This window comes from Macaca thibetana, chromosome 12 (assembly GCF_024542745.1).
Source record: "Macaca thibetana thibetana isolate TM-01 chromosome 12, ASM2454274v1, whole genome shotgun sequence".
NCBI classification, from domain to species: Eukaryota; Metazoa; Chordata; class Mammalia; order Primates; family Cercopithecidae; genus Macaca; species Macaca thibetana.
The window spans coordinates 102,745,454-102,768,620 of NC_065589.1; the positions used below are offsets into that span (position 1 = coordinate 102,745,454).

At 33.9% G+C, this 23,167-nt stretch overlaps 1 protein-coding gene across 2 annotated transcripts in view; it reads left to right on the forward strand.

Moving 5' to 3' along the window:
* The window catches only part of LRP1B (LDL receptor related protein 1B), a 1,933,102-nt gene that overhangs the window by 1,901,561 nt on the left and 8,374 nt on the right, over positions 1 to 23,167 (forward strand). For both annotated transcript variants that reach the window (XM_050752792.1, XM_050752793.1), the window contains one exon: positions 15,700 to 15,776. In XM_050752792.1, the coding sequence (XP_050608749.1) occupies positions 15,700 to 15,776 (77 nt within the window). The remainder of the gene's footprint in view (positions 1 to 15,699; positions 15,777 to 23,167) is intronic.

Sequence of the window (23,167 nt, forward strand, 5' to 3'; positions counted from 1 at the left end):
TTTGGTGTAGGTGTCCTTCCTGTTTGATAGTTTTCCTTCTAACAGTCAGGACCCTCAGCTGTAGGTCTGTTGGAGATTGCTTGAGGTCCACTCCAGACCCTGTTTGCCTGGGTATCAGCAGCAGAGGCTGCAGAAGATAGAATATTTCTGAACAGCGAGTGTACCTGTCTGATTCTTGCTTTGGAAGCTTCCTCTCAGGGGTGTACTCCACCCTGTGAGGTGTGTGGTGTCAGACTGCCCCTAGTGGGGGATGTCTCCCAGTTAGGCTACTCAGGGGTCAGGGACCCACTTGAGCAGGGAGTCTGTCCCTTCTCAGATCTCAACCTCCGTGTTGGGAGATCCACTGCTCTCTTCAAAGCTGTCAGACAGAGTCGTTTGCGTCTGCAGAGGTTTCGGCTGCGTTTGTTATTGCCCTGTCCCCAGAGGTGGAGTCTACAGAGACAGGCAGGTTTCCTTGAGCTGCTGTGAGCTCCACCCAGTTCGAGCTTCCCAGCAGCTTTGTTTACCTACTTAAGCCTCAGCAATGGCGGGCGCCCCTCCCCCAGCCTCGCTGCTGCCTTGCCGGTAGATCACAGACTGCTGTGCTAGCAATGAGGGAGGCTCCGTGGGTGTGGGACCCTCCCGGCCAGGTGTGGGATATGATCTCCTGGTGTGCCTGTTTGCTTAAAGCGCAGTATTGGGGTGGGAGTTACCCGATTTTCCAGGTGTTGTGTGTCTCAGTTCCCCTGGCTAGGAAAAGGGATTCCCTTCCCCCTTGAGCTTCCCAGGTGAGGCAATGCCTCGCCCTGCTTCAGCTCTCGCTGGTCGGGCTGCAGCAGCTGACCAGCACCGATCGTCTGGCACTCCCCAGTGAGATGAACCCAGTACCTCATTTGAAAATGCAGAAATCACCGGTCTGCTGTGTCGCTCGCGCTGGGAGTTGGAGACTGGAGCTGTTCCTATTCGGCCATCTTGCTCCACCCTCTATGATACACACTCTTATATTTACTATACATTACAAACAGCGTTGCATATTAATTTGTGTAATTAAATGCTTTTAGTTTTAATGGATGCTCAGTGTTCCATTATCTGCATTTTCCCTACTTTAACTAACACCGTATCATTCAGTAATTAGGTGTGTATGTGTTCATCTTTTACTACTTTTTTCTAGGATATAAACTTCTGTACATTTACATAAATGTCTGAGTACTCATATCATTAATTTTCTGAACTAACACTAAGAATTAGAAATATGTCCACTGTTATCGATTCAAGCTCACTGTCTCTTTGGGCAAGTTACATCCCCTCTGTGTGTCCCATTTCCCTTGTCTGTAAAATAATGGATTTGGACTAATTGAGAATACTATAAAACTATGAGGTTCATGTATTTAAATGTGAGTTCTATTTGGATTTTGTCTAGAAATGGTTACAGCTTGGGCCAGAATCACAGTCCCAGATACAATTTTCCCCAAATTTCTCTAAAATACTTATGTAGACACTGAAAAGACAAAGATTGTTACTAGCAACAAAATTAATGAGTAACAGAAAACCTATTGTTAACACTGTTGTTAACATTGAGGAACTAGTCATAACATTCTTGAGTCAAAAATACATATTTCTGTTTAATTTTCCTTTATGATTTCATGATTTATTTCCCTCATGCTCTAAAATAACATGGCAGTGTATGTCTAGGTATGTAAGTAGCCTAAATTATGCCCAACTACAGAAGAGAGAATCATCCTTTTCACCTCTTTCTTATTATAAATCCCTATGCCAGTAGACCCACAGACTATAAGAATTAGAATCTCAGCTTTCTGTTCCTTACCTTGTTCATACATTACCTGGTGAGATTAAAATATATATAATATATTTTATCTATATTTATACATATATATAATTTAAATATATTTATACATATAAATATTACAGTGCCAATATTCTCTTCTTATATCCATTCATCAACAGATATTTACTGACCAACTAGTCTATACCAGACACTATGCTATTCACTAGAGGACATATCAGTGAACAAAACAGACACAAAAAGAAAAATTGACTTTGTGGAACTTCATGTCTAAGAGGGTGAGGACAGAAAATAAAGAAAATAAATGTTTACGATATTGTTCAGTATGTTAATAATGTTAAAAGCTGTTAAGAGAAAACCAGAGCAGAAAAGAGGGATATGGAATTTTGAGGGGAGATTTGAAATCTAATATTAGGATTGCCAGTGAAAGCCTCCCTGAGATGATGGTATTTGCATGAAGACCTTAAGTAAAGGTGGGAATGGGCCATCTGGCTATATAGGGAAAGGGATTTTCGTCCCAGAAACAAATCAAAAACAATAAATACAAAGGTAGGAATAGTCACCACAAAGTTGTGGCCAATAATGTAGTATATGTAAAGCATATGACCCAATCTTATAAAAGGTATATATACACACATATGCATATATTAATATATACATATATATGACAAATGTGTATATATCTATGTATAATACACATGTACATACACAGAGAAAAGTATTAAAGGCAGTACATAGAAATGTTAACAATGACATCTCTTATTGCTGGAATTTGGGTAATGTTTAATTTGTACAGATAATTTTTATGTAATTAATTTTCTCTTTTAAAAATAGAAGAAAATACAACATTTTAAAATTATTTGAAATGTCAGAAAAGGGAGAACTCAAAAGACCTAACTTTAATATTACATTGCTTCTGAAATCACATCAGTTCAGACACTCAGTGTTTTTGAAATGGCAGAATGGCAAAACTCCAGGACACTCCTTATAATATATAATATTGCTTCTTGCCCATAGCAAGAACAATTCTCCACGTGGTCACAAACAAGATAGCAATGTTATTTTTTATGTTCTACTTCTTCGTTTGAAACAAACACTAAAAATAACTTGCTGTGAGCATTTTGCCTGCATCTTTTTTTTTTTTTCTTTTTTTTGGTTAGATTTATATGGGCATCTGTTTTTTGTTTATCTTTTTGGGGAAAATGGTTCTTTATAAAATCATCTCCTTTCTTTCATCATCTCTGTGTGTGTGTGTGCGCGTGCGCATCGGTTTTTACATTTATCACATTACTCTATGATATTCCATATTTTATGGCTACGATTGACCTCTTATCTGTGTGTGGCCTTTGGACATGAAACATAACTTTATGAAATTGGCCTGGGAATGCTGCCTGTTCTATTCCATGGCTCCTTTAAATTTAGATGTCTGTTTCTCTCCAGCAGGTTGTAAATTACTTCAAGTAAGAGGTTATGTCTGATTTATCTATTTTACCCCAACAGGTTGCATGTATTCTCCATGTAATATGTTCTTAATGAATAGTGTTAAATAATTACTATTAGTTCCTGTATTGTATTATGGGGTATGGCAGCTTATGATACACTTATCATTCTATCACAATTATAATAACACATCTTCCTTCATTAATAAATTTCCAAAGAATGGAGAGTCAGAAAATAATAGAAAAATGATTTATTTTACTATTATTTTTTATCGGTTTTCTCATCTCTATGATACTTTCTAAAACTATTATATGATGTTTCCTGAGTGTTCTGGAACTTACACTAAATATCTCTAAGTAAAGAACTAGACAGGCTTAATATACCATATCTTAACTTACTAGAAAAACTTAGTTTATTTCATTTTCTCTTTTCTTTGCCTTTTGTTTGTTGTGTGTTTTTACTTTGTGATTGTCTCTCAAAAGCAGATGGAGAATAAGAGGAAAGTCAGGTATATCCTCTGTCCTTTGGAGCCTCTGAGTGTATTTGAGGAAAAAGATGAGGCAAGGAGAAATACACTCTGTGCTTCAGGCATTTGAGTGGTGTAAGATAAATGGTGCTGTTGAAATAGTATTGGACAATAACATTAGACCATGAAATAATTCTCGGGAATATGGTATGCTTAGCTAGAGTTTGAAATTCATTCTATAGCAGTAGAGGAACACTGATAACATTTGAAATATGAAGTGTCACAGCTATATGAATGTCTTAGAAAAGTCTTAATGACACAGTGATCTGATAGAAAAAGATCCCATTGGTTTGAAAAAATAGATTTCATAATGACTCCTAATTTGCAATGTAAAGGAAGACAAAGATTTTTCAAGTAAAAAATGGCTAGTGGGTTTAATGGTAAACAAGGCACAGAAAACAGTATAGAGGACCGTCTATACTGTCACGTCTCCACATTGTTTTGTTTGCTCAATTGTTCTTCTCTGAACCTCTTTCCTCATCTTAATATGGAAATTGCAAATGACATCTGTCTCTTTATATATATTACATTTTTTAACATTCAAAACAATTTAAAGAACACAAAATATTGTCTTCAACATAGTAAACCCACAAAATGAAAATTTTAAAACCACTGCAATAGACGAGAAACAAAATAATCAGAACTTGCTATAATTTGAACTTCTAGGGGTCCAGCAATAAAATAAGAGTATTTTTTAAAAGTGCTTGTTATTCAAAAATTAGGTAAAATTTGGCATAAATGAAAGGTTAGTAGTGCAATGACAGTGACAGTAATAACGACTGGGAAGGGGGCTACAATATGTACAGACAGCTCAAGTTCTATTTAGGGTGTCCTCCTTCAGTTACCTTAGAAAATATGGGCAGGAACTAGATCTTATATTTTTAGGGTGGATATTTTTTAAGGCAGAAGGATGCAAGATGAATATGTAAGTACCAAAGGGACATTCATTTACAGAGTGATCTGAATTAAGCACTTTGTCATATTCTTTAGTTTTGTGATTGCTCCAATCTAATTATTTTATTAAGTGTTCAGCATTATTTTCCAAGTCCTTAGGGTGAGGAATACATAAGAAAATGCACAGGTATTGGAGAAGCCTTTGTTGGAAAGCATTTGGGAGGAAGATAATGAGTTCTGTTTCTGTCACAAGTTTTAGAAAGGTAGGAATTATTTCTGTATATTGTGATGACTAATTATGGCTTTGGTTCCTCAAAACATTGGCCTTGCAGAAAGGAGGCTGCCCAATTTGCTCTTCACCGGTCCTGCTGTCAGGCTGAGCAGCACTCCTCGATGTGGACCGGTGACCTTGTGGCCCCTTAGAGAATGCTTAAGAAGAGCCTAAGGAAGTTGTCATCAGTGATTTCAAACAGACTACAACTTTTCAGCAGGGATATTGAGCAATTCAACTTCAGCAGCCAGTGCTATCCACATTTCAAAAGTCAGGACATTGTATGTCCCTGATTTGCTTTCTCCCCCTTGGCATATTTTCAAAGAACAAATTCCGAAATGTGCATGTCTTTGGAGCAGTAAAGGCCGAGAAAAACTGTCACATCAATGTCTATCCTTTATGATTCTAGGTAAGAGATTGTAGGTTACTTTAGCGTTTGCCATGCTAGTCATGCCATGGGGAACAAAAGGAACACAGATGTCATATTTTTCTGTCCAAGTTTAAACTCTAGTTTGTGCTTTGAGGTACAAGTGGCACTGCTTAACAAAAACAGTTAACGTAGTTGTATATTGGGCAGCTATTATCAAGCAGCTCTGATGTCATTATGTTATTTCCCCTTGATTTGGGACATATTCTTAGCCTTAAATATAATCAATAGGTCAGAATAACCAAATAAACCAAACCCAATACATTATATATTATTTGCATAACTATTAACTGTTTATCCATTTAAATTAATTTGTCTTTATTAGACCGCTTTTCTTAGATTTTACAGCTATAAACAACCTCATATTTCAGATGTTTATAACGACAAAGGTTTATTTCATGCTCTTCCATGCTTAAACAAGTCAATAAAATTAGATTAATTAACCTTCAACCTAGCACTTGATACTAAATTAACTTTATACAATTCCTAGACAAGAATTAGACTCATATGCTTACCAGCAACATTTGCTTAAGAATAAAAAATAGATTAATAATTGCTGATATTATCATAATTTAGGGAAATATTTTATTTCTCCTTTTTTCACATTAGGATGGTAGCAGAAAAAGCTATCGTGTTAAAGGAGTAGAAATACTTAAGCCTATTTTTTTCTGTTGGGAATAAAATCAGACATTATAATTATATGGATATTGGTATGCCATATACACTTTTTAAATTTAATATTCATGTTATTTATCAGCTGTTAAACTAACTCAGATGATACAGATTTTATGTACATTTTATCTCTTAATCTCTCAAAAAACCTGCAAATTTTTTTTTCCTGAGTTTTATTGACTTACAAAGAAAAAGAAGGGTTGGGTGCGGTGGCTCACGCCTGTAATCCCAGCACTTTGGGAGGCTGAGGCAGGCGGATCACAAGATCAAGAGATCGAGACCATCCTGGCCAACATGCTGAAACCCCATCTCTATTAAAAATACAAAAATTAGTCGGGCGTGATAGCACACGCCTGTAGTCCCAGCTACTCAGGAGTCTGAGGCTGAACCTGGGAGGCAGAGGTTGCAGTAAGCTGAGATCGTGCCACTGCACTCCAGCCTGATGACAGAGAAAGACTCCGTCTCAAAAAAAAAAAAAAAAAAAAAAAAAAAAAAAAAAAAAAAAATTAAAACTGTAAAAGAAGAAAGAAAGTAGATTTAAGGGGAAAACTAAGGTTAAAATATGAAAATATAAGAGGCTAGATCTGAGTTCAATGTGTGATGCATGCAGGAAGTATTACTCTCCCTTCTTATTAGAAATGAGTAATCTGAAATGAGGTGACTTGCTTGAAGATACATGTTTTGTAAGGAGAGGAGCCTAGATTTCAACCCAGGCCTAGCTAATTCCAAAACTCACATATACTATTTGTGTCATCCATACCAGCACTTAAATTTAAAATAATCATTTATTTAAATGAATTGATGAAATTAAATTACATTAATTGTATATTTGTTTTTTAATATAAAATCGTTTTTCACTTTGAAGTACCCATCAAGCGAACACCTCTAAAATTAAATATTGTCATCCTGGGACAAGAACTGAATGACACACAATTTACATGACTGAATGAATACAATTTACATACGCCCAAGTACTAGAATGTAATCATCTCACTTAAAAAATGGAAGAATTAATGAATTAAAGAATGAGTGAATAAAGAAAGAAGGAATAAAATTTAAAAACTTATTTTCTCTGGTCTTATATGTAAAAAGTTTCCCATAGTGGATTAACCTTCCTTTCAGTGAGAAATGACTGGTTGATAATTAGATGAAAGCGTGTTCTTATGAATGATGCTATACATTCTTTGCAGAATAGGGAATGCACACATATATGAGACCTCTATATATGTATGTGCATTCCTGTGTATTCAACTATGCCTCTTCCATGTTTTCATGCATTCGTTTATTCATTTGTCAAACATCAAATATATTGATCAGCAAAAGATATCTACTGAATATTTACTGGATACTGTTCAAGAAAAGAGGGAATACAATGATGAATAATCGATAACCTCTACCTCTAGGTAAATCATAGTCTAGCATAGTCATAGTCAAAGGTGCCTTTAGGAATTTATGAGTGCATATATAAGTAGAGAAAAAAATAAAATATAGCATATTTGTGATTATACAGTGATCAAATATGTAAAGGTATTTTTGACTCACTCCAAATAGTATTCTCTGTAATGTAAAATACTACTTTAATATTTTGTACCATTTTAGATTTAGTGAAGACATTTGTCTCTACTTCCTAAATCAATTTTTTGGGCATTGCCTGCTAAAACCTTCTCACTTTGGGTCTAAGAAAAGTAATCTAACACTGGGATTAGGAAAGAAATGTGTGTGAATGGGTAATTTTGTCATAAGCTTTCAGAAATTTCTGTCTGCAACATCTTCCTACAAATGTTAAACAAATCTGGTAAGAGTTTTATGACTAACATTTATGCAAGATAGACAAATTTGTTAATTCATACTGAAGCTTGATTTAAACAAATCTTTCTCATTTTATCTGTTTATTTCAACTTTTTGATTGCATTATTTTTAAACAATTACAAATTTTAAAAATATATTGAGAGTGTAGTTTCTAGATTTTGAAGATGGCTAAATGCTAAGTAAATGGGTGGTTGAAATTGACACTAATACAAGGTCCCTAGAAAGCTTTGGTGTTACATTTTGGTAGCTATGTAGAAATCATTAAGAAATCTTGGGGCTGGGAGCGCTGGCTCACTCCTGTAATCCCAGCACTTTTGGAGGCCGAGGTGGGAGGATCATGAGGTCAGGAGTTCGAGACAAGCCTGACCAACATGGGAAAACCCCATCTCTACTAAAATTACAAAAATCAGTCTGGTGTGGTGGCACATGCCTGTAATCCCTGCTACTAAGGAGGCTGAGGCAGGAGAATTGCTTGAACTCAGAAGGCAGGTGTTGCAGTGAGCCAAGATCGTGCCACTGCACTCCAGCCTGTGAGATAGAGTAAGACTCCATCTCAAAACAAAACAAATAAACAACAAAAACAAAACAAAAACAACAAAAAAAGAAATCTTGGAACAAGAACAAGGACTATGCTGAAGTACCAGATATCCAATCCTATTTGTATGTCTTATTCATTTCCCAATGTTTCAGACTTTAAAGTGATGAAGTAGCTAGCATCAGTATTTCAGCATATGAGCATTGGAGCTGAAAGTGAATTGAATATTTTCAGAGAATCAGAGTTAGATATTGTACTAATTAAGACATTCACATACTCAAAACCTTGTAATAACACCTCCTGATATCCTACTATTGCCCTACATTTGTATAGAATAAATAAATATATGTTGAACAGTGCTTAATAACTGCAGTTGAATATGCTAGACATCACCTTTATAATTTCAGGTCACATCACCCTGTACCTCTGAAACCCTAAGAAATAGGAAGGGACTTTGTTGAGTTTTTGTAGAAGAAATCTTTATTGTTTACTCTCGCTTTGCCCTAAAGCATAAGATATTTAGGTAGCAAGCTAGCTACTTTATCTGCATGGCACTAAGTATTGAGATTTCCCCCCAAGGCTTTGTATTTTTAAACCAATTTTGGAATTGGCCTTCATCTTGGGAGTTTTCCACTGGTATTGCAGCACACATTCCATTTTTCTTCCCACCTTTAGCTCTAGAATTGTAACCACTGTTTCTAATGTAATGGCCTACTTTTATGTCTTCAATTGCATCCACCATATTACTTAATATTAATTTTATGATCGTTCCTTTTCCTTTTCAGTTGATGCATGTAATATTTTCAGTTGAACAGAAATTGTCTACTCAGAAAAATACCTGTGTCTTCCTCATCAGCTTTCAGTAAAATTTTCTCTAGAATATCTAGATGATAAAAGTTTTCCATCACTGGAGATTTTTTTTAAATACATATTTAGTCATAATTTAACACTTCAGTGACCACTTCTACTGAAGCAGACTGCACAACATTTTATGTTTAAACATTCATACTTAAATTACCCAAACTTAACAAACTTCCTTTTATGAATCATTTCTTGGTAAACTAAATTTTATCCTCTCCTTTATGTTTCTCCTCCAGTCAGAATAAATTACTTTAAATAATCCATTTATTAATTTCATTTCTTTCATGGCTACCTCTTCAACAGAAACTTCTCATTAATTTGTACCTTTTCCTAAATTAATTATTAGTTCAATAAACACTGTATTGAATATGGCATTTCTCTTTTTACTTTACCACATTAACGCTTCTCAGAAATCAAAAACTCTGATCAAATTTTCTCAATATTACAATAATATTAGTTTTGACTTACTGATATTATCAGTATTAGTTAACAAATGTTTAATGTAATAGTTTAAAACTAGGCATTTTAACGTATTATTATAGAGTTGAATCAAGTAAATTTATTACAACAAACATAAATTTAAGATACTACTTTAAGCTATTTGAATAAAGAATGCAAAGTAACACCTAGCTATTCTCATAGAAAACATAACAGTCAAATTTGGATTGAGAACAGTATTGAATAAATAGAAATTGTAGTACCAAATGAATGAAATATATAGTAACTTGCTGTAGACATTCAAAATTGTATGAATTGAGACATAAGTGTATATTTATGTTTATACATTTTGGATGCATTCATAAATGATAGATCTTTAAAGATATATTAGATACATCTACAGTATTTTGGAACACCACAAAAACGTGAAGTTGATTTCAAGAAGGAGATTAATATGTCCCTCACTGTCATGGACAGGGACCGATTATTGGGCACAGCTGACCACAGGTCCAAGGCAGTGTGGTAATTCTTACACTTTTACAATGGAAAAAAAATGCATTTATTTGCATTTGTTTAAATAATATTTTTACATTTAAATTAAGAGCCTGGTACTCTCCTGGGCATGAGAAAGAAAGGAAAAGCATTTCTTCCTACTTCTGTATTGAATTAAGAGGATCATGGCATTGTCATCTAAAACAATGATTAAATAATAGTGCTGTATATATCTTATTTCTACCACTTATTCTGCTTCCCTGGGCAGATTATTTGAACATGCGCTTCCTCATTTTATACAGTGTATAATGTCTACTCATAGGATTCTTATAGAATTTAGATATGAGTATATTTTTATATGAAAGTACCTATACTAGGATCTAGCACAAAGTTTAGTGTTAACTGAACCTCATGTAACATTTCATATAAAAGTTGAGATAGAAAATTTTTGAAGCATGTTATAAAAATTAAGAATCCTTATGTATACATGAAATAATTTCATCTAAGAATTTTAAAATTACCTAATTTGATTATTGTTGCAAAAAAAATAACAGATGGAAAGGTTTTAAAGTAAAATTAAGCAGATGAATAAATATCTAAGTATCTGTCCTAAAATGCTAGGTTTTGTTGCTGTTGTTTTCATGTTTTTTTTTTTTTTTTTTTTTTTTTTTTTTTTTTTTTTCCATCTTGCAGTGCTACTATTTGCAAGGGAAGTGAGTACAAAAGACACAAGGGATACATAGTGTGTAGACCTTTCAAGCGAGAAATATTATATAAATATAGTTTTATATACTCACCACCAGAAGAGTGTAATTTGATGAGTTAACCAGAAAAAAAGTATTTTGCAAGTAACAGCATTTTTCTGATTTTCTTCACTATATGAAAATGCTTTTACATAAATTGATGCATAACCTGCAATCATGCTTTTTATTTTTATTAAATGAGATTTTAAGTGCACTGAGACATGCATGACACCATGCACAATTTTCCCAAGGCTTCTTTAATCCCTTTGTGCCACTTATCTTTTTCCTGTGTAGAGAAAGAAAGGGGTGTATTAAAAGATTTTTCCTTTCTGAATGCCTCCATCATCATGGTTAATAAGGGCAACCTTGCACGTATATATGAGGAGAAATTCAATTTTAAATTGCTGTAAGGTTCACCTTTGAATTTCACTGTGGTCAGAAGAATCCCATGACCTTTAAATTTGATGAAAAGAGAGAGCAGATATTAATCTCATTATTTTATTTTGAAGTCCTCCCAAAGTGGGTGACTCTAGACCACATTTCTGCAAAATGACAAGAGCAGTTCATATAAATTGATCATTGTTACGGGAAGGACAATATCTGAAGATTTTAATATACCTTCAGTTTTTTATATCTCATTTTAATTCTCTCTGTAATAATTACTCTACTATTTCAGAGTTATTATTTTAGACAGTTTAAATATATGTCTTACAGTTATGCTACTAAATGTAATAACTTTCATTTTAAAGATTATAGTTTGTCCCCTTACAAAAGCCAAACTTATTTAGATATTCTAAAAGTGTTTATTGTGCCTCCTAGTAATATTTGTACACTCTTGCTTTTATACAAAGTTGTTCCCCTATGCTACAGAAAATTATAATTGAAACAAAAAATATTGTAGCTATACAATAATTACACAAACTGCTCAGGGACACGATAAATTAACTTACCATGTGTTTCATACAGTAACATTCAGATGAGAATTAGTTACAAAAAATAAATAAATAAACACACTCCAGGTACTGTGTAGGGAACTTCTACCTAGCTTATATTATCTTTTGAGCAATCATGCTGGGCTTGTATATTATTATTCTCATCCTCACAATAAGACATGGAACGATATTTGGTATAAGAACGAAGTCTGTAAGAATATAATAATAATAATGTATCTCAAATATTTCTTGAAGTGTGACTTGTGAATTATTTTTATCAGATTCACCTTGTTGAAATGAAGAATGCTGACCACAATCCCAAGTTACTTGAAGAATTCTCTGATATATGGGGCCCCAGAATCTGAATTTCAACATTTCTCATTTTTCATAATCATTATTCTAGTCTGGAACATAAGGGAATAGCATAAGGGAATACCATAAAATATGCTGTAATTAAGAGCACTTATAGATACAACTATTATGGAAGTGGAAGAATAAGATTAAGGAAACAATTTAGCATTAAATAATGCTAGAAAAAAATAGAAGTCAAATAATGTTAAATCAATACCCTTTACCATGCAGCTATTGACGGCAGGAAACTGCCAAGAGCAGTACCTTCATTTGATGATGTAAAGAAAGAAGGATAAATAATTATTTGAATAGTCAATAAGTATCTATTTATCCACCCACCTACCTGTCTATCTATCCATCCATTTGTTCCTGATCCAATGATACTTAAAATTCACAGAATTGTTTAAAATGTTAAATAATTTACAGTTGTATAGTGATCAGTACATAAGATAAAGCTGATTTTCATTGTCCTAAGACTAAGGGCAGTGGGAAACGTCTGCAATTTTAACATGAATGATACAGAGCTTTTTGCTAGGGTGAGGAAAACAAAAAAGATTGCCTAGCACAGGGCTAACTTGAAGATAATTGTCCCCGGATGAATAGCAGAGAATAGTGGATTGCAACAGTACATATTAAAGATGACCAGTGCATGGACTATGGATTTTGCTTGAGGAATAATAAAAAAGGGATAGATGCCAGAGAAATTATAGTCAGCATGGCTATGCAAATAATTCAGCAAGGAATTGGACAGGAGATTTTGATGATCTGCACATATTTTATTTCTTAAATGCTCTGCCATTAATGGCTTTGATCATTGTAGTCTACTTAAAGTATGAAGATTTATGGATTGCTGTAAAGATGGCAAAAATACTTGGTCTTAAATCAACCACTGGAAGAACCTGTGGAGCAGCAAATGCCTTAAGTTATAATTTTGTAAGGTAGGCAACAAGAATAATGATTTCTATTTAATAACCCAAAAGAGATTTTTTAAGACTGAGACAAATGCAGAACAGTGGAACATATTTTATCTTTGGCCATAAAACATTATTTTATAAGGAGTATAAGGAGAATGGCAAAGTGATCATCAGCACATTAAGATATATAACTGTTAAAATTAATTATTTCTCCAGTACAGTCTTTGAGTTTTTTTCCAATATATAATAAGTAAAATATTCTGTAAAGATTATGAATTTAAATGGACTCCCACAATTTAAAAGAGAAGAGGATTATGAACACTAGCAGGTGACTTCTTTTATCTATCATAAATACTGGACCCTAAGCCATGGATAAATTAGGAAATTATACTATAATATTAACAAACACCTGTCCTACTTAAATAATTCTAGAATTTGGAATAAGAATCACACTATCCTTATCCTCTTTATTTAAAAACCTCTTTCTGCTAATCTGGAGATCTCAAAATATAATTACTTTACAAATTATTAAAAATACGTGATGTTCATGTCAGAACCATAATATGATCAAGTAAATTTAATCTTCTAATTCTCAAGCAATTCCACTTTCTGACTTCAAAGCTTTTCCAAAAGTGTACTAATGAGTCCCAGAGGTTCTTTTTTCAGTAACACAATAAAATATGCCTTGGGTCACTTATCTAAAATGAACCTGATTTAGTTTTTTTTTTCTTTTAAATGAGGTAATGTATAAAGCAAATTTTGATATTTTAATCAATAATTCAAAGTAATTGCACACATGTAGACTTGTACACAACAGCTATTAATACGTAATGAAATAACTAAGCAGTCAGCATTAGTTTTTCAGTGGAGCATATGAAATATTCTCGGGGGTAAATTAGAAAGATTTGACAGATGTAAAGCTACATAACACAAAAAGCATTTCACAATCATTAGAATTCACTCCAAGAACATGTTTGCAAAATGTTCCCAAATATATTATTTTGAACTATCTGTGGACTGTTTCAATGATTACAGTATATGAAGAATTGGAACATTTTTCTAGATCATTCATCTGCAAATACCACAAATTAAAAAGAAAAAACAAACATAATGATTTTATTTGTTGTTCACTTTATTCTAATGATTTGAAAATATCCTTATTTCATTACCTAACTTTATTAATACAGAGTTGTAGACTTGGCCTTAAATGCATTTATCTGTGTTAATGATTTACTTGTATTATGGTTTAAAATAAACATGATGTATACAAAATTATATAATTTGTAAGTTTTTATGATGTGGCAACAAAAGTTGAGCTAATGTATGAGTGATGCCCTGAATCATAATATAAATAATATTAATTTTCATTTAAATCATGTTCCATATTCATAGTTTTAAATTTATCATTATTAATTAAATAACTCTTATCTAATAATATCCTTATTGCCAATTGTGTTCACATCTATATATGCTTCTTTGAAACACTTTTATGTTTATTATTTGATTTTATCAGTAATAATGATTTTATGAGAATTTGCCCATGTTTTAGGACAGCCAATACTGATTTTATGACTATCACAAATAATTCATACAGCATCATACAATTTTAGTTCAGGAAGCAGCCTCAGATATCAAAATTGGCTATGTCAGAATTGGCAGAGACACTGAAATTGCAGTTATTTAGTTTGGCCCACCATGCCCAGAGAGTTACACTTGGAATGACTCTGGAAGCTGTTTTTTTATTGTGTACAGCTATTCTTGATATGGTGGTACTTGACAGTCATTTTAACTAAGAACTGAAGCCAATTAAATTGTTTCTCTGTGAATTTCCTGTGACAGATACACAAAGGCATCTTATGTTAGCCAATAGACATTGTTTAAACACAACTAAAACTGTTCCAGCATTTATTTTGATGCAACTAGCTAATTTCATAGTTGTGATTTATGTTTAAATAGTGGCTTTTAATCAGATCTATTATTCTTGTCTTCTATTTCTTATCATAGTGTCACAGTACTTACATGGGAAAAACAACTCCTCCCAATAAAAACTTGGGCACATTCTCGACTTCATGTTAATAGAAGAATGATTTAAAATGGGAAAGCTCTGTATTTTGTCATCTCTACTCAGGAGAGTAAAAACTCCACAGCTTGAACTATGAGACAGATGACTATTTGCTCTTTGGTAGTTAGTTCCACTCTGTACTTAGAACAACCAGAAAAACAAGTCACAGATACTTATAGAAGGATTTGCTTAACATGCAAACTCAATTTTTGTAAGTGGCCACTTGTAATTTTCCGTAACTCTCGAATTAATTTCCAATTCTTAATCAAGATTTCAATATCGCTATAAAATGTGCCAATTTTAACACAGAAAAAGTAAAATGTCTATAAATCTATATTTTAAAAAGTATTTTAACAAATGAAGTCCAATGAAAGTTACACTCAGCGTACTAACAATATGCAAGAAATCAGCAGAAATCTCTATGTAATATTCATGAATTTGTGCTGACTGGCTCCTGTAACATTTCATTTTGTTAAAATTACTACATTAGCAGACTGCTGGGCTTTGTTATTCACTGATCTGTGTTGTTTGTTGTTTGGATATTTTTAGATGCTCTACCAACTGGTCAGGCACACAGTGTGAAAGGCCAGCCCCAAAGAGCAGCAAGTCTGATCACATCAGCACAAGTAAGTTTCTCAGATTAATATTTTGGGTAATCTACACTGTATATAAATCATTTTAATCTCATTATTGAGTGAGGTGAGTCTTATGAAATCTTCATGGAATTTTGTAAGAGATTCACTGCAATTGAGGTGTTTTTTAAAGAGGAAGCACAGAGCTCTCGTCTAATTACAGGCTCGTGTTCGTGTTCTTCTAGGCTGGGAGAGTTTATCGCAAATTTGGGGAGTTTTCAGAATGCACATCTCCTAACCTAGCATAAGCTTTTCTTTGGAAATGTTCATCAGCTGCAAAAGTCGCAGATACCACAGTGGAAGTGAAAATACTCCAGGAAGGAAACTAATTCCATGTTTTAATTAGAGCAAAGTGTATTGTCTTGGAATGCATTTCAATGTGCCATGGGGGGAAAAAGACAGACTTTATTAGTTAGTCTGAAAGAGAAGCAAGTTAACAAGCAATTCTTAATAAAGATCTACATTGATTTATTGCTTCTTTATCTTTAAAGTATTGGTTTTGAAGTATATTAAAATATAGATCACCATTTTTGCAAATTTTTTTGTGCGTCCATAGTCTTAGGGTCAGGTGTGTCTATATCATCATTGTGTGTCTGTGCACAGTTTCTGACAACCTGAAATGTTATAAAGTTTTTCAAAATAACAGTCTGAAATAAAGTTTGCAATTCACACATGTTGTCATTAATTTTACCATTAGTGAAAAACCTTTGAAACAATTGTATTGTCTATTGGGTGTAAATAAATTTGCGAAGGAAAAATAATATCCTTGATGGAAGATTGCTTACCTTAGCAATTTTTCCCTAGTCCTTTACTGCTGGTGAGAAGGATTTCATAAAAACAAGCAAGAAGCATACTGTTTCAGAGTTAGTGAAAAAGGAAAGAGACTATTAAAGTATAAAATATATTATTTTTGTACCCTAGAAGCAGGCTTCCCATCTTTGCTGATGTTCCCGTTTGTTGTCTCTGTCCCCAGACAGTTTTGATATCATTGTCCAATTTTTCCCAATTTAGAAGTTAATTTGGGTTTATTGAGCCTAGGCATCTTTGAAAAATGGAAAATAGGTCTAGAATAAATAGTCTTGGCATGAATATTTAAATTTGGATAGGTGAGGTGAGGTGATTTTTGGTTATGGAGCATTCTGAGTTGATCTTAGAATTCGTGTGCTCTCCTTAGGTCAAGGGAGGGAGAGGTCATAGGGAAGCTATGAGCATATAATTGTAGGAATAGGACACTGGGAATTGGGGAATTGGTTGATAAAAGGTTAGCAGTGGCAAAATGTGTCTTGCCTAATTTGATATGCAAAAGAAAAGAAAAAATACTTTATATCTCTTCCCAGGATTTAGGGCTCAAACTATTATTACCAGTAATAACTCCAGAGGCATACTAATTTATATATGGTTTTCATAAACTATTTGCAAAACTCAACAATCACTGAGAGCATTAATGAGAGAAATGCATTTGAAGTTGTCAACCTGTAGAACATGCTTCCTTTATAAATTAGGAATTGAAAAGATGCTTTAGCCTTTTTAACAGTAGTTTCTTGATGATCAAATATAAAAAAAATACATAGCCTTTTTAGAGCATCAAAAAAATTTTTAAAAAATTTTAAAACTCTGACAAGAAATAGCATGGAATGTGTATTGAATTTGGAAATTTTGTATAAGCGCCATCCACAAAGGGAAAGTTTAGTGTTTGGAAAATGGATTGGAGCTGGAATGCTCCAGGCATTCCTGTTAGAGAGTGGGGTCTCCAACGATTTGCATGGGCAAATGTAAGAAACTGGTTTTAATTACATGCAACAGTTCTAAAGTAAAGAACATCAAATAGGGGAAAGAGTTGCAAATAGTTGTAACCCTTCCCAAAGATTCTGAAGCTCTTTCTCCCATCACTAATTTAAAGTCATGAAATTTAATAGAACTATCAATGCCTTTTGAAAGGGCTATTTAGCTACATATATGTCAAATTATCACAGACTTGAGCAAAGTTGACCAAATAATGACTCTATTAGACGCTTATCATCAGACATTTATGCTTAGAGAAACTTGACTCAGCAGCTCTGAAAGAAGGGAAAAGGTAGTTAAACTGACCATTCCCATGAAAGAGGATTACTTTTATTCTTTTGGGTAAAATCTAGTGATTTTGAATGGTTGTCAAACCTTCCCCAAACTTGAGCAGAAGTCATCTACCCAATAAGAAAGATGAAACTTTAGGAATGTGTTTTCAAATCTGCATTTCCATCATCAGTGGACCTTCGTTGGCGTAGTCCAGAATACACTGCCTGTGTCTGCCTAATTCCTATCAATTTATACAGAGATTTACTTTTCTGATTTGTACATGGTCTTCATAATCATCTCTGAATAGCGGTAGTGATGTTCACTGGCTTCTGATGTTTAAAGTATCTAAAAAGCAGTTTGTGGAATTAGGCAGATCTATTATCTAGGGCTTTGTGTTCAGGTTCCATTTTAAAAATCTAATCTGACTCTTCTGAAGATATTTTGAAGAGTTTTAAACTCAGGATGATAACATATTCATTGCATACTTCTATTTTAAATTTACATAAAATTTTAAAATTTACATAAAATTGAGCATTGAATAATCAGTGTTTGAATTGTGTTATTTGTTGTATCTGCTGAAATTATGAAAGATAAAAATATATCCAGCATTTGTGGTACAGTAGAGTTGCTGTATTTTACCATAGTGACAATAGGGGCAAGATATCTGTTGGGGGTCATTGTATCTCTTTTTCGACTTTGTCTTTATCATTTTATATCATCCATTATATTTTAATAAAAAAACTGGTTATATTATACTAGGAATTATAAATTGGCAAATATAGAGATATAGCTGAAAAACGCAACAAAATAATGTTTTCTTTTCATTTCTCCCAAAGCAAAGGTTTATCAAGTCTCTGCTAAGTGTCAAGTACTGCACTAGATTCCAGAGACAGGTCCGTGAGGAAGGCAGACAGTGCCTCTTCTCACGAAGCTGAGGTTCTAATGGAGTAAACAGCAATAAAATAAGGAAGCAAATAAAAAAGGAAATATTCAAATTTAAAAAGTAATTGTGAGTTTTGATTGGCCCGTGAAGGAAACAAAAACAAACAAACAAAAAAAGATAAAAAGGGCAAAGATAGAGACTGTCACGGGAACAGTGGGGTCAGGAGTGCTTTCTCTGAGGTGGTGATACTTCAGCTGAGACTTGAGGCTCAAGGTACAAGAATAAAGAACAGCAGATACGGCCGGGCGTGGTGGCTCACGCCTATAATCCAGGCACTTTGGGAGACCGAGGCGGGCGGATCACAAGGTCAGGAGATCGAGACCATCCTGGCTAACACGGTGAAACCCCGTCTCTACTAAAAATACAACAAAAATTAGCCCGGCGTGGTGGCGGCCGCGTGTAGTCCCAGCTACTTGGGAGGCTGAGGCAGGAGAATGGTGTGAATCCAGGAGGCGGAGCTTGCAGTGAGCCGAGATCGCGCCACTGTACTCCACCCTGGGTAAGAAAGCATGACTCCGTCTCAAAAAAAAAAAAAAAAAAAAAAAAAAAAAAAGTAGGTACAACAACCCTGGAGCAAGAAAGAGTTAGACATTTCCAGCAGACTGAAAGAAGACCAGTATGCTGGTATCAAGAGGACAAGAGTGGTACAAAGTGAAGCTAGAGATACAGGACCAAGATGATAGGCAGCCTCTTGAAGATCACTGGAAGGATCACCTTTACTAAGTTGGGAACGTATTTTCTTTACAATTTTTAACATTACAATATATCAAAATGCTTAAGAGAAAGCATGCTAATTTCAACAAATATATATACTCCACACTTATACATATCTATAAACATAAACTTAAGAACATGTCAAAGGAAGTCATTGTAATTATGTAATTTACGCTAATACTGTTCTATTGTAAATTTGATCAGTAAGTAAAATGTTCTCTCCCTCTGACCTTCATGATACTGAACACTTCTGGTTTCTCTTCTACCTCTTTTGAAGCAGCTCTTTCTTTGTGACATTATTTTCTTTCTATTCTGCTTGGTTAATTTACCTGTTTATCACTAGATACTCTCCCCTTGTCCTGGATACACTTTCCTTGCCAAGACATAAATCCTTGACATGAGTTATCAACTCTGTTGGTTCCCCAAAATTCCTGTGCTCGATATTTATTTATCTCCTAAGTTTGAGACATATATTTCACCGCTTGCTTGATATATCTGTATCTGTATCGTCTATATTCCACAGTGATCTCAAGCTCAGTTCCCAAATGATCTCATCACCACCCCCTAACCACAGTCATTTTCATATACCTTATTTTGCCTGTCTGTCCATATGGATGGCTGAAAGGTGGTGATACTTTAGCTGAGACTTGAGCCAATCCACCTGGCTATGGAAACAACACTTAAGTTCCATACTTAACCTTCTCTTTGCTTTCCTAAGTTGAATCAAACAATAAATTCAGTAGATGTTCCTTCCTAAATTTTATTCAACATCATCTTTTTAAAAAGAAAAAATAGTACAATTGCCCATCTGATTTACATGACTTACATACTCCTTCACAATCTCACCTCTGCTTTCCAGTGTAGTCACATCTCCTTCCAGCACACTCCTCCCACCCCAACTGTTTTTCCTTAATCGTAATCCTCTTGGCCTTTAAAGTCTCTTCATGAACTACAGAGGACTTGCTCCTTAAGCCTCAGAGACACACTAGTCCTCCTCCAGCCCAGATCTAGTTGGAGGCACCTCCTTTGTATTCCCAGAACAGTGCATACTTCCCTAATACAGCATTCATGCTACTATAATGAATGAACTCATTTGTTTCTCATCTTCTGTTATACATCAAGCAACGTAAGAGAAAGGTCATTTTATCCTCAGTATGGAATAGAGTATACGTTGAGGGTCTGGAGCACAGCAAACACTTAAGATATATTTGCTAAATAAGAATGGAATTTATAGACCCTATGATAGCCTAAGGACTGCACTATTTGTAGAACAAAGAGAAACAGATTGTGCCCTCAAATATCTCAGAAACAAACTGATACAATATATTGTGAGAAGTGCAAAATAGAAGCATGTACAGAGTGCTATAAGAACATGTGTTTTGATTGTTTATTAAGCATGTATGTAGCATTTTCTATGATTGGCATAATCCTATCTATAATACTATATGATTACTATTAATGATGATACCCATATTATAGATGAGTAAACTGAGACAGATATAATTAATGTGCCTAAGTATATGTTGGTAATGAATAGTAGAAGTGAGGTTTGAATAGAGGTATCCTGGCTCCAGAGTCCATTATCTCTACTGCTGTGCTGTACTAGCTGTCCTATGGAAAGGGGCTCTTCATCACAGCACTTACAGTTCTTTCTTCTAATGGAAAAATGTTGCATGATGAGGTTTCAGAACTGTGTTGCAACAAAGACTTGCTCTACTTTTTAACGAGAAACTTGTTGAGATATCCCCTCCACCCTTAATAAGTACAGAGTTTACATTTTTCAACCAGTTTCTAATACTCCATTAACAATGTACTGTTAAAAAATCACCTACAATAGGGATTGGTCATTGTATTTACAGTATGAAATTTACTGTCATATATACTAGGAAAAATACTTATTTTTATAATATCTTTATATAATTTTAAAAATACCTGTGATTTCCAGCAATAAAAACTATTTTATAAAATTTAAAAAAACTTGCCAAGCTTCTACCCTGCATTATTTATCGGTGACACCAGGGTGTTATAGTGGTTACTTTGATTGGTTACATAAACATATTAGAAGTCTAGGCTCTTAAACACAAAATGCAATAATATATGAGATTGCAACTGCCATCTGTGAAGGGAAAAAAAAGAAACCCTTTATTTTCTAGCATACTTAATTAACAGCTTTCTACCTCACAGGAATGTCAAACTGTAGAACAAGTAAAATATATTTTTAGAAAATGACTTATAATTGCATTGAGAGAAAATAAATTTTATATACCCTAAAACTATGTTGATAGATGTTTTACACCCACCAATTTTACACAAATTTTAGAGGAAAATGAAGTAGATAAATTTATAAAGTGATGATCAATCAGTTGAAGACATAGTTTATGAAGAAACCAAGCTGTTCTCTGGTATTTAAAACTTGTGAACAAATGTTAATTATCATCTAAGGTGCCAGATTCTCTACTTTCATTAATTGCTAATAAATTACAGATGCATATAAAGTTCACTTTCCCAAAACAAAGGAGGTAATATAGTAATATCAAACACAGTAAGTTCTCATAACTACGTGAAAAAACAAAATGACTTTTACATTTTAGAAAGTGTCTAAAGAAGTGGATAGAAGAGATGGTTATTTGGTTATTTTACACAAGTTATTTCTCCAAGTCCTAAATTAGAGATTTATCTTATACATGAAATTTTCTTAATGAAACCTTTTTGGTATTTGGCAAGTGATCCAGTATGGATTATCTCAACCAGATATCATCTGGCTATAAAACAGGTCTATATATTTATAGTACAGTTCTAAGTGGCTGGTTATTGTGCATAATATCACCATTAATTTCTACCTTGATATTTTCACTTGCACATGTATCTGCAGAAAAAATTCATATACTTTAAGACTTTTTAATGTTCTGTTCTTAATCCATTCAAGATCTCCATGTTAAATGTTAACTAGTTGTTGGGCTGCTTGGTTTCTTAGGTTAACCGGTGATTAAGTTGACTTGACTGTATCAACCAGCGGTTTATTCAAAGTAGACAAAATACTTTGTTTCATGTGTACTAGATATTTTTCAGTAAGAAAAGTTAAAATTAGCTATGTCATACTTTCCTGTTATCAGGCAACCCTGTATTCAGTTTTCTTCCTACAATAAGTGACATTTGGGTATATTCTCCTGTGGGTCACATTATTAGCAATGGGCTATTATTGTCTGCCTACTCACTGACTAAAAAAACAATTACCCTATTGCTAATCTATTATATAAATGGAAAATAAAATCTCCTCCACTTTGCCTCCTCCCTGTGCTCAGATGCATAAATACAAAGACCAAATTTCACTGATCACTTTTGAAGATAGATCTGTTAGTGCTAGTACCCAAGACCTTTCTCATATATGGAAGAAGGGAAAATAATTGACATTTGCCACATAAGCCAAACTCCCAACATATGTCTTGCTAAAACTGGATACCCCTTTTGTTTTACCAGGCTGCCACCTAACTTGTCACATGGACCCCTGACCAGAAAGTATGCATAACTAAAGGAACAAAACTAAGGGTGGGAATGTGGTCAGTGAAACTGTGTAAATGTTTATTCAGTCTTAGTTGACTTAAAAAGAGGTACTAGCATGTACTTTAATCATTGCAAGTAAATGTGTGATGGGAATTGCTAAACACAGACTGAC